General features: G+C 43.2%; 1 protein-coding gene across 2 annotated transcripts in view; it reads left to right on the forward strand.

Annotated features, from left to right (window-relative positions):
- si:ch211-236d3.4 (protein FAM107B) overlaps positions 1 to 14,370 on the forward strand; it is a 15,465-nt gene extending 1,095 nt beyond the window's left edge. Inside the window, exons 2-5 of one of the 2 annotated variants that reach the window (XM_046385203.1) lie at positions 5,784 to 5,859; positions 11,158 to 11,362; positions 12,691 to 12,850; positions 13,722 to 14,370. In XM_046385203.1, the coding sequence (XP_046241159.1) occupies positions 5,784 to 5,859; positions 11,158 to 11,362; positions 12,691 to 12,850; positions 13,722 to 13,835 (555 nt within the window). In that variant the 3' untranslated portion in view covers positions 13,836 to 14,370. Of the gene's footprint in view, positions 1 to 5,783; positions 5,860 to 7,296; positions 7,486 to 11,157; positions 11,363 to 12,690; positions 12,851 to 13,721 lie in introns of those variants that run through there. The other variant, XM_046385202.1, reaches the window with a different exon arrangement.
- The last annotated feature ends 3,590 nt before the right edge of the window (positions 14,371 to 17,960 follow it).

Consider the following 17,960-nt stretch of genomic DNA (forward strand, 5'->3'; position numbering starts at 1 on the left):
TCTGTGAAGCTGTACTGTGACAAGGTGTTGCTTTGAGCAAAATGCTAACATGCTAAATGCTAACATGCTGATGTGTAGCAGCTATAATGTTTAACATGCTAACATTAGCTAATTAGCAGAATCAGAAGTGTTATTGTCATTATACTACAAGCACAATCAAAGTATGTGTGGCTTCTCTCCATACAAGATACAGACACAGTTGTTGTTTGTACATGTGCATCAAAACTATGTGCTTAGATTTAGGAAAAGATCAGCGACACGAGTTTGGTTTCGCTCTGGCCGTGGACTCGGTCATCTTATATGCAGCTGCTGTAAATGTGTGATCTTGACCCAGACGTGTTTGCATTGGAGATACGTTAACGTAGATGAATGTAAAGAGAACTGCAATACCTGCTCGTAGCTGACATTACAACTTATGATGAGTGTTTACAGGGTTAGGGTGTCAGACCCGTAACCGGTGGATCGCTGGTTCGATTCCCCGTACCGGTGTCCATGGCTGAGGTACCCTTGAGCAAGGTACCTAACCCCCACTGCTCCCCGGGCGCTGCACGCGGTCGCCCACTGCCCCGGGTTTGCTGTGTGTGTGTGCACGTCACTTGGGTGGGTTAAATGCAGAGCACGAATTTCGTTGGAGTGAGTTCCCTCCAATGACAAAATATGTCACTTTCATCTTTTCATCTTTCATCTGTCTGTCTGTCTTTCTGTCTCTGTCTTTCTGTCTCTCTCTCTCTCTCTCTCTCTCGTGATGGCTTCAGTTTTTCCTGTTGTCATGTTGGTTCACAAATAGGCCTATGAGGTGATGTTAGCATGTTAGCTTCTTAACAACAACATTTTCATTCAAGTCAAATTTCATAGCGAGTTGATAAAATGCAGCAGAATGAAAAAGCTCAGAGATCAACTTTAAATTACAAAGAGGGAAATTAAATGATAGGAGCAGTTGGTTCACAGACAAACAGGAGGTCATTGTGTCTGTAAATATTACAGAGACTGACAGAAACAATGAGGAAACTGGCTGAACTTTATCAAATAAATATTGATTTATTGCACAGTGTAATGTAATAGAAAAACACAATCACTTTCCTGCATTGTGCAACCAAAACAGGAAGAGCATCTGTTTTCCCGGGAACAGTGGAGTGTGTGTGGAAATACTGCAAGACAACAAGAACCCCAGTGATAGAAACCGAGGTGGGACCAGAGTGAACAGAAGGGCATCCACTCCACTCCTCCCTGACACTGAGTTGGCTTCTTCCTATGAGATCAATGAGTAAAACCTGCCAACTTGACCAGGAGTTTTACTTGATCACAGGACTGAGATCAGAGTTTCTCGCTCAAACTGGGATTCTTGCGGTTGTTTCTTGCTTTGGAGCCGGACTGCTAGCATTAGCAGTAGCTAATGCAGCTGGAAAACAAACAAAAGGAGCTGCAAGGATGCCAGAAACATGTTAAACATACACGTGTTTGTCTCTGGCTGCTAGCATTAGCATTCTGGTGGTCTTTGTGACAGCACCACCAACCAGCCCAGATGGGCCGGTCGGTGTGTGTTTCTCTGGCTGAAGGTGTCAACCAGCATCAGTGATGGGTGTGGTCAGACACCTGTGACCACACCTGACCGTGATGAAACTGGGTCCTGTAGCTAAACTGTTGCAGGTCAATAAAGACAAGGCTCTGTGGGTTTCTCTGAGGTGGAAAATAACCTTTTTGTACCAGATTATAAGAAAATCTGTCAAATAATGTGGCGACGCATAAAGTACAATATTTACTTTTAATATGTAGAGGAGGAGAAGAAGTAAAGTACAAGTACCTCGAGTTTGTCTTTAACTACAGTACTTGAGTCGATGTACTTAGTGTGTGTTTTTATTCAGATGGACACAAAGCTGAGCTGAGTTGAATGTGATTCCTCAAACACACTCAGAGTTTAAACTTAACCAGAGAAAGACGACAAATATTTGAGCTATGGGGTGCGACACACCTGTCAGAGTGGGTGTGTTGGGGTGTGTTTGTTGTCATGGTGACTAACAGCTGACAGGAGGGCGGTGGGTGTATGGACGGAGGCAACAGGCAGGGTCATGTAGCTGATATGGACTCATGAGTCTATTTTTACTGGAGTCTTCCTGTCAGCAGCAGCAGGTCTGAGCACAGGCCCAGACGTGGACACCAGCAGGGAGGTGACGTCCATCTTTATCTGACCGCGCAGAGGCGCAAAACCGAATCCAAAAGGTCCCACGGACTTGTTCAGACGTGTTTCCTCTTCCCCGTGGTGCCGTTTATCCGTCCAGATAGTTTTGCAGATATCACCTGTAGACGCCTGCCTCTTTAAGCAATGTCTCTTCCCAGAAACCGTGACCCGGTTTCTCAAGATAATCCGCAGACCTTGTTGTGAGCAGGTTGACGCAGGAATGTGCATCCACTGATGGACGGGAGGCAAACAGTGTGGCTGTAATGTCATGTTGCTGCATCAGAGCAGTTTAAATCTACAGGCTTACTGAGAACGACGACCTCGTCCGTGAATCCTGTGGATTAAATTACTTTTGACGAACTGTCGGGGTAACTCTGCTGGTTAGTCAAAACGTCCTCCCCCCGACATGCAAGGCATCATTTTGTTCATCACGTTTCTCATTTTAACAAAGTGTTCAGCTGCCTGCAATGCAAAATGCAGGACAGTCAGCGCAGACACAAATCACTGAATATAATCATTAAATATAAAGTTATGTCATTACAAATAAAACATCATCACAGACGAGACTGAGAAAGCAGGAAGTGATTAAAACACTGAATGGATGGAAAATTGAACTATTTTGTTTGTCTCAGTCTCCCTACAAACAGAGCGACGGCCTGCTCTCGACCAATCAGAGCTCAGATCCAGTCAGCAGGTTCTCAGTGAACAATTAGTTCATGAACTCAAGTGTGAGTAACTGAATCAGCTCTGAGAGAATAAATAGCAGCAGAGCGTTTCAGCTGCTTACGTAACGCTGCTCGTTAAGGTGCGAGTGTTAACCTGACAGTTCCAGGATCAGTCCGATCCTTCACTGGTGTGATGTCCAGAAACCCAGAAAACAGATCAGGTTTGTGTGTTTGTGGATCATCAGAGGGTTAAGCAGCAGATTAAGAAGACCAGAGAAAATCCTGCTGCTAAAAATACAGAAACAACAACGAGCTGCTGAGCGTGTGTGTGTGTGTGTGTGTGTGTGTGTGTGTGTGTGTGTGTGTGTGAGGGTTACATTCAGTTATATTCAGCTGGAGCCTTTGTGCTTGTGCAGTTGGTTGTTCATCAATGAAACTGATTGATGAAGCGGTCAGGTTGCCCTGTGCACCATGTGATGATATGATGTGGGATCTGTTCATTCTAATCATGAATTCAGTCTGAGAGGAGTTAAAACAAACATGTTGAAACTCAGTAATTAGCCTCATCCACAGGACACTTTGTCTCAGCGTTGTTTTCTGGGTGACAACATAGTTTTTCTGTGTATTTTGTTTCTTTTGTGTTACTTACCGGACGATTTCTTGGTCAAACTAGTCGAGTACAGAACGTTTTTTTGTGCGAATTCAAGGACACGAGTCTTGTTTTATCTGCAGGAGTTTCAGCTTCAGTGTTCTTCAGATATTTTTGTTGGCAGGCCTGAGTCGACCCGCAGAGCGCCGGCCGTGTGACCTCAGAGGTGCGATGATGCTGTTTGTCCAGCAGAGGTCAGACTGTCCTCAGGTCAGTTCTGCTCCTGCTCCTGGTGGTGATTAGGCTGATTCTCTGCAGAACTGACCTGACATCAGCTGTCAACAGGTTGTCCCTTCACGCAGTTCAAAAGAAGACAAGGTTTTTTGGAACTTGTTCTGTCTGCCGGCTCCACCATGTGGCCTTTAGTCTGATTCATGTGGCTGCAAATTTGCGAATTTTCTGTCAGACAATAAAATGACGGCAGCCTGAAGGTGACAGCTGCATCATCACCTCACCTTCGATGTGAACGGAGAGCCGGAGAGACAGGCCATATGAATAAGCTGAGCTAAGCTAAGCAGCTGCCGGATGGAGTGGAGTGAGTGGAATCAATCTGAACGTGTGATTCTCATAAAATTTTGAACTGTTCCTTTAATCTGCCAGTGGATCCACTTTCAGAGAAAAGAATCATTCATTAAATCTTTTCTCAGATCAGCTCTCATCCTGCAGTAAACAACATTCATTCATGTCACCTCCAGAGGCTCTCCCCTCTTCAGGGCTGGCTGGGGGAGGGAGGCTCTGTGAGACACTGAAGGCCTTGTCACCATGTTGAAGCCTGATGAAGTCTCTCCTAGCAACCAACACAAAGTCCATTCAGTCAGAGAGGACGGCGTCCAACTGACCTGGAGTCTGAAAGGAGACAAGCGGCTGAGAAACACCCGGAGAGGAGGAGCGGGAGGAGGAAGAGCAGAGAGAGAAATAGTTTAGCAGGCGAAAAACACTTGAAGTAGAATGTTGTTAAAGGAACAGTTCAGTGTTTTAAGAAATCCTGTTGTAATATAGTGAGCCCTCTGCACATTGAAGAGCTGCGTTCAGCTATCAGCGTTCATCATCCGTTGTAGATATCTGTTGAATCTGGTGAAAAGGTTCTATCTGTAAAGCATCCATCCATCCATCTTCATCCACCTACGTCTTTTGTTTTTGTTGTTTTGATTGAATGACCCCTAGTGGCGGAAATGACATACTGCATGTTTACAGCATGAACCATGTTGTGTCGCGAACAGCGTCTCACCTCTCCCCATCTTTAGACATTTTGTATTTCCTCAAACCCTGACCAGATATCTGATGTCCAGATACACTCCAGTCAAATATCTAATGATCTCATCTCAGATATCAACTGAAAAACCAGTAAGTCCACTCAGAAAGGCTTGACTGGAGAGCCAAGCTAATTTTGTTCCTCGTCGTACCTCCAGCTCGCTGCGCTCTGCATGTCAGCTGACAGCAGCTCATTCTTCTGTGTTTTTTCCAGCAATGCATCCTGATTCTCCTCAGGTCAATGTCAAGGTGTCTCCTCTGCATACTGATAGTTCAAAAACTCTCTTTGAATTTTAAATGAAATCTCTGCACTCTCCTTTGTGTTGTGATGTGGTCAGTTAGTGAATGAGACCACCATGATTGAAGTGAAGGAGCTACTCTTTAATTAGCAATTAGCTATTGTTACTAAAACCTGCAGTTGGCACAAACTGAAATAGGATCATAATACCTGAGATGAGCGAACCAGAAGAGTGTTGAAAACAGCATCAAGGGATTTTTGATTTATTAAATGAAAGCAGATTCATATCAGCCATTATAAGAGACCTGGCTTTTAATTGACAGTGACAGTGATCAGTTTGTACTTGAGGAAAATCGTTAAACAATGGACCTGCCAGACATGGAGATGGAAACATGAGAGCCTTAAACGGTGTTACGGGCTCATTCAGTGAGTCTTGCTGTAATTTACACTGTGCGTATTACATTTTGTTTTTTGCTCAGTGGCAGAAAATATTTGACTATACAACTGAAACCAGCAGAATGAGATGTGGGGGGCTTTCACAATTTTATCTAAGTGATGCATTTTAAATAGACAAAAATCACCCAGTAGGAGACTCGGGGTGTCATTGTCTCATGTTGTAAGAAGGTGTGTGAAAGCCCCAGTGGCAGAGTCGAGACGTCACCCTCTCTGGGGATACAAAGCCCTTTGTCGAGTCAATAAAATAAACCATACGCTGTATGAAGGTTATTCTTTCCTCCATGTCTCCTTACACTATGACTTTGCACTTACATCTTCCTTTTCTTTTCCTTCTTCTATGTTCTCCAGAAGGGCTACAATATCGACAACGAGCCTCCACCAAAGCAGCAGTGTGTGAAAAATGGAAAGCACCCAAACGGCAAGGGTAAGTCGGTCTCAGTTTACCATCCGACTCGGAGAACAATGGCACACTGTGGAAGGCGAGTCCGACCTTTGAATGGTTGTTATCACTGCTCGTTCAGTGTGTATCGGGCTGTAATGGGCCTGTTGTGGAAGCACTGAAGCACCAGCCGCTTCGTGACTCTTTCAAAAGGTCGGCTGCTGTCTGCTCTGATTACAACAGGAGCAGACGTGACAGGTTTTAAAGCAGCAGACACGTTTGTGAAATACTCGCTAAGTGTGGCTCCATGAGCAGTTTGAACATGAAAGACCTCAGTGAGATCACCAGGAGTTTCCTGTCTGAGGTGTTGTGTGAATAAATGACCCAATGTCCCAAATGAAGGCTTTGGGAAAATATAATCAAAACCAAATATAATTATCAAATGAGGGAATGAGAAACAAGGCCTGTCTCTAATATAAGCCTGTTTCCAGTCAAGTCCTGGTGCCCTTTGTCGAGGTGAATAAAGGTTTGACACAGGGAGAAATTGTTAGCCTAGCTACACTAGAACATTTAAAAAGTAGATAACTGGGCAAATGTACCTATTTTCAACCACAGCGAACATCAACATGATTCGGTTAAGTGGGCCCAGGTCACCCTAGCGTAGTCTCATGGGCGGATGCTGTCGTTTGTCCCTGCCTGGTTGCAGCAGTGTGGCAAAAACGTGCAAGAGCTACTTTAGCTGCTGCTAGCATAACAGACCACAGTCCAGTGCCCAACTGTCAGCTGTCACTTTGCATTGTTGATTTGAACGCTGTGAAACTGCGGCACGGTGGTGCAGTAGTTGGCACTGTCACCTCACAGCCAGAGGGTTCCAGGTTTGAGTCCCGGTCTGGGATCTTCTACCTGTGCCTGCTTGGGTTTTCTCTGGGTTCTCCGACTTTCTCCCACAGTCCCAAAAACATGCACATCAGGTTAACTGGCTGCTCTTCATTGCCCTGAGGTGTATGTGGTTGTCTGTCTTTGTGTGTCGCCCCTGTGATTGGCTGGCGACCAGCCCAGGGTGAACCCGCCTCTCACCTGCAGTCAGCTGGGATCGGCTCCAGCCGCCCTGTGACCCTGACGGATCAAGTGGTGTAGAGAATGGATGGATGGAGAGTTCAGCATCTCCTTCAGGTCATGACAAGATGTTGGAAGTCTGCTGGCCTCGGATTGTCAGCCCCGTTGCTTTAAGTGTTGTTGATGTCAAGCCCATGAAACCCACTGAAGTTGGAAAATGAGTCGGAGCTGCGGGCAGCATGTGGGAAAGGCTGAGAACAGGTTAGATAAAGGCAGAAATGTTGCTTTATAAAGTGTGGTGGGGGAGAGGTGGAGGAGGACGAGGTGGAGGAGCAGGAGGAGGTGGAGGGGGAAGAGGAGGAGGACGTACTGACTGAGAGGAGGCGGGAAACACTGAGAGGATCACGTGACTGTTGTTTTACACTCGGCATGATTCATTCGGGAGGAGAGAAGCTGTGCTGCTCATACGGAGAGCACGGAGGTTCACACAGTCTGAAACACATGAGGATCAGATGGATCAGATGGATCAGATGGATCAGATGGATCAGATGGATCAGAGGACGAGCAGCAGCCTCGGACAGTCCACCACAGCCAGGGAGGGCATGGTGAAGTCTGGTAAGAGGACTGACTCTGATCCTGGATTTAGTACTGACTGTTGCAAAATCACATGTGTAATACTGATGCAGTATTCACCTTTGGGTGTGTACTGCATTATTTTGTGTGTATTTATTGTGTTTATGATTTTTATTGTTTGGTTCTTCATTCAGCTGCTTTAGTCTGTCAGTGAGTACTTATATATTTCATAGTATATTATTTGTTAGTTAGTTAGTGAGTTTATTTGCAGTTTTAATAAGCCGTTAGTTCATACATTAGTCATAATAACAGAATATATATATAGATTTTAATTATTTATTATTGTGGGACTTGAAATGTGTGTTTGGGTGCACAGCAGTGGAGGAAATACAATTTTTTCAAGTATCAATACAAGGGAGTAAAAGTACTCTAAAAGTCCTATATTCTAAATTTAAAAATGAAAGCTACGCAAGTATAATAAGCAGTTAAGTTAACTTCAAACCTGCAGAACTTTTGTCTCCCCCTTTTGGCAGTGAGAGTAATTACACTGTTCTACAATGTTCTTCTGAGGCTCTTACTCCCTCCTTCAGCCAGCAGAGGAAATCTGCAGAAAACCTCCAGATTTAAACCTCCGGTGCAACACGGAGATTCGTCAGGAAGGTTGAATCAACGTCATGTGAAGTCGTTATGTGAACTGGGAAGGACTTGAAAAGTAACACGTTTTCCCAAAGTGCAGGTTCAAGTGTAAAAAGTTAAAGTATTTATGATTAGGGATGTAAATCACAAGCTTCACCGTGACACGACTTGATTCAATCCTGCATGTGCAGTATTTACTTTATGCACTGTAAGAACACTTTATGTTGCATGAATTAGCATAGCAACTAGCAGATTTTTCTGTTCACATAGCTTAACAAATGACATTATTTTTAACACTAAGACAGTGTGAGTCACAAGTTTGCAGGATGAAATGCCTCATCGTGTTTGTACAGTTTTTAATGTTTTATTTTATCTTGTTCCTGAGTAAACATCCTCACTGTCAGTGATAACACTGAATGTTATCAAGTGTTTGGACAGAAATGGTGACACAAATGTACCACGGGAATTTCAAAATAAAGGCATATCTTACAGAGGAAAATGTGGATCATTGTTTACACTTCGCATCGATCATGTTGGATCGTTGATCACTGAACTGATGTATTGATCCAGATCGATGGCTCACTACGCCCCTACTGCTTATGCAGAAAAATACATTTACGTTTCCTTCCCTTACATAAAACACATTTTAAGTGTTTATAAGCGGCATTTTGGTGTTGTAGTTGGTCGAGGTGAAGGTGATTGTGACCTGTGCTGTGATGTACTGTGGGGTAAAGCAGCTGCTGTTGTCATACCTGAACACAACTGAATTCCCACCTCTGTTTTTGTAGTTTTTAGATTTTTATTTCTTGTTTTTATATTTCCTGGATATTCAGATTTTATAATTTTTGTTTTTCACTTTTCACACTGAATATTTCACTCATGAATAATTCATGTCTTGAGTCATGCGTTGGAAAGCAGCGTGAGGTTGGCGTGGACGAGCTGAGCGTAGGATGATGACGATGTGGTCTTTGTTGGCAAGGAAACTTGATTTGAGTGGGAGTTCAACTTACTATGCTGAGATTCTTATGTAATGAAAGATTTTCACAGGTTTTCTCATCAGAAAACATAAAGTGCTGCAGAGTTGTGCAGACTTTGTTCCAGTTTTAGTCCTGCTTTGGTCCAGTATTCTGAGCTGTCTTAGTTTGGATGCTGCTTTTGTTTTTCATTTGTCATGTGTGAAAAACAACACGTCATTACTTACCTGACTTATGCTACAAAACCTCCTGTAGTTGGTTCACATCTCAAATTGATTTGCTCCGAGACCACCGAGGCTCGGCCGTTCACACCGTTTCACCTGAAGTGAAAAAGCTGTTTTCCTTTCGAACAGGATTGTTGTTTTCTCAAAGCTGATCAAAAGCTGCACAGTTTGACCCAACAGTTTGTGACCCGCGTGTTTATGTAAGTGGACATCAGACTTCAACCCGCTCTGTTTGAACAGTTAGCACATCTGTTTGTGGGATTGACAAATCACCAAGTCTGTAAAATGTCAATAACAATCACCAGTGAGACTCCAGAGTGTTCATTCAGACCAAAAGTCCAGAGAAGAGACGAGTTTCACTGGTAGATTTTGGTTTAATTTCAGATCACTTTTCTGATGTAATCCAGAAGTTATTATGATCACTACTGCTGTCTCTAAATTCAGAGAAGAAAAACAAAATAAGAAATGAAACTGAAAAGTGAAGAACCTTTGATGGTTGATTTGATGTGATTGTTGATTGGGTTCATCAGTGTGTGAGAAATCTCTGAGCACTCAGATGATCATCACAGGTGTGTTTGGTCTCAGGTGCTCTGAGAACTTTGCAGCAGCAGGTTTCATAACTTCAGGATCTCCTGACGTGATCGTGCGGCGTGATCACGTTTCCTCCTGGCTGAAGTCAGACTGAAGCAGGAACACGGCTTCTGGTTGTAACCGGATAACAGACATCTCACAGAGATGTCAATAAACTACAGAGGGTTTAGTTTGTGCATCCTGTCCCAAATCAATATGAAACCACAGACTCCATCCGTCCAGACTTCCTGTATCAGTCCTTCAATTCAACTCTGAGAAGTTAAAGGAGCAGCCCAAATAGTCCGAAGTCAGAGGTAGCTCCAAAAATACAGAGTCCAGATGAGCAGAGTGGCCACCAGCTGCCCTGTGTGCTGCAGTTATCTTTAGCTGCAGCAGCTGTTAGCTCAGTTAGCTGTGGAGCTAACGGCCCTGCAGCTGTGGAGCTAACAGCAGCTGTTAGCTCAGTTAGCTGTGGAGCTGTGAAGCAGCAACATCAGGAAATGTTCAGTTTGCATCAGCACAGACATGTTGATACGACTTTCAAACCTTCAGAGAGGAGAGGACCTCAGTGGGTGAGAAACTGAGACCAGGTGTGACTGGAGGATTTGCTTCTGACTCACGACTAACTGACCATCAGAGCAGCTGCCACTGAATTTTCTGTTGACTGGTGAATGAGTTAATCACCAACTGGTTTTGAATGGGAGCAAATCCCTGCAGGTCCAACATCTGGAGGAAGACCTGAAACCTGAAGAGCGCAGGCTGGCAGAGCAGCTGTCCACATACTTTTGGCCACGTCCTGCGACTGTTTCCGCCCGGGACGAGAAGACGTCCACACATTCGGAGCTCATTTCATTTTTGTGAAATATGAAGCAGCAGTGGATGTTGGGCTCTGGTTGCACTTGAGAAAGAGGTCATTGTGTGAGGTGAACTGTATGACATGTGATCTCTGTCTCCCAGAATATCTGAGGACTCGGATCAGATGCCCTTTAATCTGTCCTTTCTTCTCTCAGACAAACGATGGACGGAGACAGGGAGGGACGCTGTAGTTTGATTCTAACAAACATGACGTAACGTGAGCACATCTGTGCTAGCAACCCCACGAGCAAACATCCTGTTGATGCTAGTTATTCTGAGTGGAGCTGAAAAGGTTTGTCCAGATGGTGGCGCTACAGCAAAGATCTTAGAGTCCAAAGGCTTCGTCCTCTGCAGAGCAGAAAGTCAGGATCTGAAATCCAAGTTCAATATCAGATTTTAACTTTGAGATTTTTTAACAAATTAAATCTGACGGTCCTCATGATTCTGTCCTGTAGCTTCAGCGTATGCAAACCTGCAACAGCACCAATCTGAGGGCGTCCACAGGAGGCCGTCCCCAGTGTCCAGCTACGTCCCCCAGCCAGACTACCTGGAGGGAAACGAAGATGACGACCTCATCAAACCCAAAAAACTGGTGAATCCTGTCAAAGCTTCGAAAAGTCATCAAGAGCTTCACCGAGAGCTGATGAGCAGCTGCAAACGGTAACAGAGTGTGTGTGTCAGAGAGTGTGTTTCTACATGCATGTGAGGACGCTGGCTCAAAGTGAGGACATTTTTAGAGAGTCAGGAGCTTTGTCAAAGTGTTTTTGAGAAGTTATGACATGTTTTAGACAGGAGGGACAGTTTGGACGTGCGGACGTCCTCATGCTGTCTCGCTGTGTGTCCACTGACTTTTTAACTAACTGAGGGAAACAACAGAGTCCTGATGTGGTCACATGACTCAGATTGTTCAGAGTTGATGTTTTCAAATCTCTTCTTGCAACCCCTGATGTGTCCAGTTGTTTCCACCGACACACGCTGTCATTTGACGTGCTGACCAATCAGAGAGCAGAATTGTCTCATGAAACATCTTTAATTACATGAAGAGAGTCGGACTTCCCGCTGTCCTCGGCGTCTGTCTGTTCTGTCTCGACCGCGTGAAGTTTTGGAAGAAACGAGCCGCCGCTGCTAAGCAACAGCCTCCCACCCCACAGGCCTGCGCCGCCGAGGATGCTGGGAAAGTTTTCACATCACCTCCGCACAGTCGCTCATTCACTGTCAGAGCTTTAACGCCGTGGGCAAAGCAAGGTCGCCTCTTTCTCCTCGCTTTTGTCATTCAGGAGGAAAACTGAAGCTGGAAGCAGCCCAGAATCACACACACACACACACACACACACACACACTCTCATCAGCATCATCAGCTGTCACATAAATCAGCTCAAACTGTTGGGAGGAGATGCTGCGTCATCTTCATAAAAGATACACAACAAAACAACTGAAGTCGCTCCACTTGTCCCTCACATCTTCACTCCTTTTCTGTCAGTTCGTCCTTTACGTGTGATGTCACAGCTAAACATCACTCATCTACAGCGTGTCTTTGCTCCACATGTGGTGAAGTCACAAGTAGATTTTTATTTAACACACACACACACACACACACACACACACACACACACACTTCTGTTTATTTGTAACAGACTGCCCCCTGCTGGAGGAAACACACATTACAACACAGAAACTGATGCTCAGACTCACAAACATATCGTATACACATGCGGAATGAATTAATCTTATTAATCTTATCGCGATGCTTCAGTGTCAGTGCATACAGGAGCTGATCAGTACCGGAGTTTGTCCACCAGGGGGCACCAAAAGGTTGATTTTCACACAGTAAAATGTTTCACTCACCTTGTTAAAACTTTACAAACCGAACAGGTCCGTTTGACTGTTGCTCCTGTTGCGTGCTGACATCTCACTGTCAGTGTCGTTCAGTATCTGATTCCCACTCAGATGAAGTGTGTGTGTGTGTGTGTGTGTGTGTGTTTGCTCAGCGGTGGCGCGGGGCTGGAGATGAAGCCGGAGCTGCAGAGGGTTATGGAGTCAAGGAAGAGAGATCAGCTGATCAAACAGAGGAAACAGGAAGACGAAGCTCACAGGAAGATTTCACCTCTGGAGGCTGAACTGCTCAAGAGACACAAGAAGCTGGAGGAGGTAACACACACACACGCACACGCACACACACACACACACACACACACACACACACACACACACATCATAAGCACACACGCACGAATGTTTTAACATTTTTGTAAGCAGCTACAGAATGATGGGGTGTATGGAGGACCGAATATTGAAAATAAATAAATAAACTACTCAGTAAATGAATTAATATGGCATAAACACACCGAACTAATGCTAAAAATAATAATGAATTCATAGAAAACATATATTTGTGTTTTAATTCTTAAATCTGCACTGCAGCAAACTAAGACAGAAATATCAACTTAACATTTGAAGTAACGTTAACATTTAATTTACATATTAGTTTTGCCCCATTTAATGCCATATTAACTCATTTACTGAGTCATTTACTGATTTATTTTTCATTGTTTGGTGTTTGGTGACGTATGTTTAACAATTTGCATGAGGCGACCTGCAGCCACAGTTTAATTCAGCGTGAATCAGAAGTCATTCAATGACCACATGAACTCCAGCATCTGCAAAACACTTCGTGTCTGCAGCACAGAAGACAGAAGGACAGCAAAGTCTGGGCAAACTGCTGACGTCTGATTCATTTTGCTCGCACGTACTGCAGTCAATAAAGTAATAAAGTAATGTTATTTTTATTCGATAAACATTTCAAAGGTAAAAGTTCCTCATTTCTGTTGTGCTTCGTGTTCAGTGTGCTTTAGCTCAGTTTGCTTTGAGGGACACGTCCAGCATCTCCGCTCCGAGACGTGTTCGCGGTGGGTTTTGGTGGTATGGTGGTATGTTGTGCGTCAGTCGGACCGTCTTTGTCCTCTGCTGTCCGTCTTTGGTCGGCTTTCTGTTTCCTGAACGTCTGTGTCTCGCGTTGCAGCTGGAGAAACAGCAGGAGAAACAGCAGCAGGAAAACCTGAAAGCTCCAGAGTTCATCAAAGTGAAGGAAAATCTGAGACGGACGTCGTTTCACAAAGAGGAGAAGGAAGTGTAGAGACGGAGCCGCTGTCCTGCAGGGGACAACGGACTGAGAAGCAGACTGTCCACATGCTTATAGGATTTGACGAGGACGCACAGAGGACATACTGAGGACAGAAACACACTAAAGACATGAGGACACACTGAGGAGACGGTGAAGACACACTGAGGACATACTGTGACACAAAGACACTGAGGACAGGCTGTCCAGAGAGCTGGATGTCCTCGCAGACTGAACACTTTGGGAGGAACTGAATCGGTTAATGAGGTAAAGACGAGGCGGCGGACATTAACTCACCTGGAGCCGTTCACACCTGACTGCTGGAGGTCCATGGTGGACACATCACCTGACCTGTCCCACCAGGTGGACGACCAGAAACAAGCCGCTTTCAGCTCAGAATGAATGAAGGGCTGTGATAAACATTTGGTTTCCTGTCAGTTACTACACAGAACAAAACTTTCATCATCTAATCACAAGAATCCGATCGATGATAATCGTGTCTGCAGAAGTCACGTCCGGGAAAAGACATCCAAGACTCGGGTCTTGGAATTAGAGATTAATTAATCATGTAGTTATGAAATACAAACATGCAGAAACGTGTTTGTTCCACGGCAGCTGGACTCGGTGTGTAAAAGCAGCAGGAGACTGTGCTCGGGTTCCTCAAACCTTCCGGTTTAGACCACCAACCTACCAATCGCACCTCGTGGAAAACAAGATGCTAACTCATGACGTGAGGAGGTCGTAACTATGAAGACAAATGTCATAACTGCAAGATTTTAATCTCAGAATTTATTTTTCAGATGCTAATTGTTATTATGGTCTATAGAAGTCAAAATTACAGGAAAAGATTTGATCGCATGATTCATATCTCAATGTGTTCCTGTCCTAAAAAGTCATAATTATACATGTTTGTAGTAACTACAAGATGAAGTCATAGTTATGCCATAACTATATGACATGCAGCAGTTGTAACTGATAGAATCACCGTCTCAACACCAGAAGTCATCAGATTCCTGGCGTCTGTGCTGGTTGGACTTTTCACCAGAAGAAGAAAACTGTTTGCTTTGTGACTTGGCTCGTTGTAGTGACAGGATCCGGTCACTCCAAACAGACGTGACCTGGGTTCTGCGATCATGAGGCTGTGCTGAATAAGTGCTTGGAGCCACAGACACGATGGCCTCCTGTGTGTCAAACTGTTTCAAGTGTTGTCTGTTACTTAATGTGCCTAAATCTGTGTGTCTGTGGACGAATGTGCAGGAGATCCTTCAGGATTTCAGAAAAACTGAGTCAGCAATACGTCAAACTGTGTAAAGTGAGAAAGGAGACTCATTTTGACATCCTGTTTTAATCACATTCTTAATTAAAAAACATTATCACAGCAGTTCATCAATTAATCAACAAGTGTAGGATTCAACTACATGGACACTAATGTTTCTTCACAACCCGCAGGGCAGCCACCGTTCACACCTGCAGCTCAATTCTTTGACTAAATGAAATGTTACATTCATAAACTGTGCTGCCACAGGGTGGTGGTCTGGGTGGAGGTCCAGCACTGTCACACCAGAATTCAGGGTTCGATTCCTAACTGTGGTTTGGTTTGGCCAACTCAAGCTCTTTGGTTAACGTCACAAAAAGCTCCTTATTTCAGTAAAGTGTAAATAAAAATCATGACATTTCATCTTCAGACTCACCTTTCTGTCACAAAGTGAACCGTTCACGTCCACGTTTGGTCAAACCTCACTCTGCTGTGATGCTGTGCTGTTCGTTATGATCTCACACCGGTGGCTTTCTGGCTTGTACTGAATGTTTTTGTCTTCGCTCAGAGGTCAGAATGATGAGAAAACCTTTAGTGATCACAGATGTGTATTTTGAGACATTTCTTGTTATTGTAATGACTACATGATGAATTTTATCTAAGGCTTATGGAGATCAGGATAATGCAAAGTTATCTCATACTTATGAGATTCACATCTCATTATTACATCAAGATTTTTGCTGTCATTACAAGGTGATAATTAAATAATCCACACATCAACGTAATTTTCTTCTAACTGTGATAAGTCAGAATTATGAGGTAAAGAAATCCTAATGACAAGAAAGCTTTTTTATACTTTAATCTGTTGTTGCATGAGATGCGAAGTCATAATTTTGAGATGATTACAGAACATGAAACAGAGAGTCGTGATGTGTTATGATTTGGTACAAACTGTCACAAAGCACATTAAAGTGAAAACTGAAGCCTTACGTCCAGTCGGGTTTGAATTGTTGATACTGAAATGTACAATCACTGAAATCGGTTTGAATTTCTTGATCATAGAGCACTTTAGACTTTAACTAAATAAAGATTAGAATCTAAATAGACTTGTTTTTATTTGCATTTGACTTTGTGGTAATCTCTTTTATGGTTTTTGAAGCAGTGATTGTTCAGATTAACATGCTCAGATTCACAGCTGAATGAAATTAGAACCTGCAGCAGAAACGTGTTTGTTGACATGAAGACAATAAAGAACAATAACCAGGTGGTGTTTTTGCTTCATTATCCAGGAGGACAAAGCAAATCCTTCCTTCCAATCCATAAAGAAAATATAAATATATACACAATGTTTTTGAAATGGGTATTATATGTTATACGTTCCCACTTAAGCATTTAACATAATGATCCAATGTCACAACAGCAAAATGTTTAAAAAAGAAAAACACTACAAACATGTGCTATACAGAAAATGAACAAAAATAAAAGGTACATAAATAACTGCGAGGTGTATAGAGACAAAAATAGTCACAAATAAAGTGACTACACAGGAAATTTCAACAGCAAATTATATTTAGACTATAAGCTACATTTATTTATTAGTTTATTATTTTTAAACACTGAACAGTTTGGATTTCCCCCCTGCATTCTCGTGTATAGAATTTAATTAATCCATCTGTTGTGGAAATGTTGAAACAATAAACTCAAACAATAAACAAAAAAACAAACCTGAAAATCAAAGTCGTGTTTGAGCTAACGCTACATTAGCTTTGTGCCGGCTTGGTCACTAGCATACTAACGTCGTTAGCTTAGCGTTTGCTGTTAGCTTGCAGGTCCTGCAGGTCTCCCTCCAACAGGTGTGTGGCACGGGGCCTCCACCCTCCTGTGCAGTGACAGTGAAACAGCGCTGAGTTCACACACCTGACCTGACGCACTGCGTCGTACTCACGCGGATTTTCTACATCTGAAGCGCGTCATGTCAAAACTTCCACTTGAATGTTTATTTACTTTACCTTTGTTCTGGTACCTGGGAGCGTTGCGTTCACTGACCTCACAGCTTCTCTATGCGATGAAGATTCTATCCACCGGATGTCGCTGTTTCACCTCCTGGGCTCCTGAGACAGGAAGTACTTTTATTTTGTATTCACGGCGTTAGAAATTAGTTGGAAAACGCGTTTTTACTCCAGTAATTACTGATTTAATTTTCAAATTAATGCTGGCCGCGGGACCCTGATTGCCTTCCTCGTTCACTTGTGGTGGCCATGACAAGAACAACAGAAATGTATCTTGCTGTTGCCATTCATATATTTGTGGGAGCTGCTGTGACAAATGAAAATTGAACTTACACTTAATTTAACTAATCTATTTGAAATTAAAACATTAAATTAATCTAATTAATTTTATATTTATATTACCTTACAGATGTCATTTCGTTCTTTTTCTCAGTGAACACAGCTGGTTTCCAGTCACTTCACAACATCACTCCATTTTCTTATTTCCACTGTGTAACCGCTGTGTTTGACAGTTTCAATCCTTTTGTGTTATTTCCCAAAAACAGTCTTATCAGAGACATTGTGAAAAGGCACACACTAACCTTGAACAGTCTCCTCCCAGACAGTTGAGACATCTTTATTTTGAAAAATAAACTTGCTGGCTTATTGATGTTATTATTTAATCACTTTGCATTGTTGCATATGATTTTGATTATTCGCTTTACATTACTTTATGCAATTTAATATACATTTTGATTACACAATCCAGAAAAATATTCACTGCATCCATTAACTGTACAAATCACTAGTCTGATGGACGTCAAGATTTCTTGATTTTCGATTTAATTTTAAGTTTTATTTTGAAAAGGTGACCGGAAGCTATTTTGCTTTGTCATA

Source organism: Scatophagus argus, chromosome 3, assembly GCF_020382885.2.
Source record: "Scatophagus argus isolate fScaArg1 chromosome 3, fScaArg1.pri, whole genome shotgun sequence".
NCBI lineage: Eukaryota > Metazoa > Chordata > Actinopteri > Scatophagidae > Scatophagus > Scatophagus argus.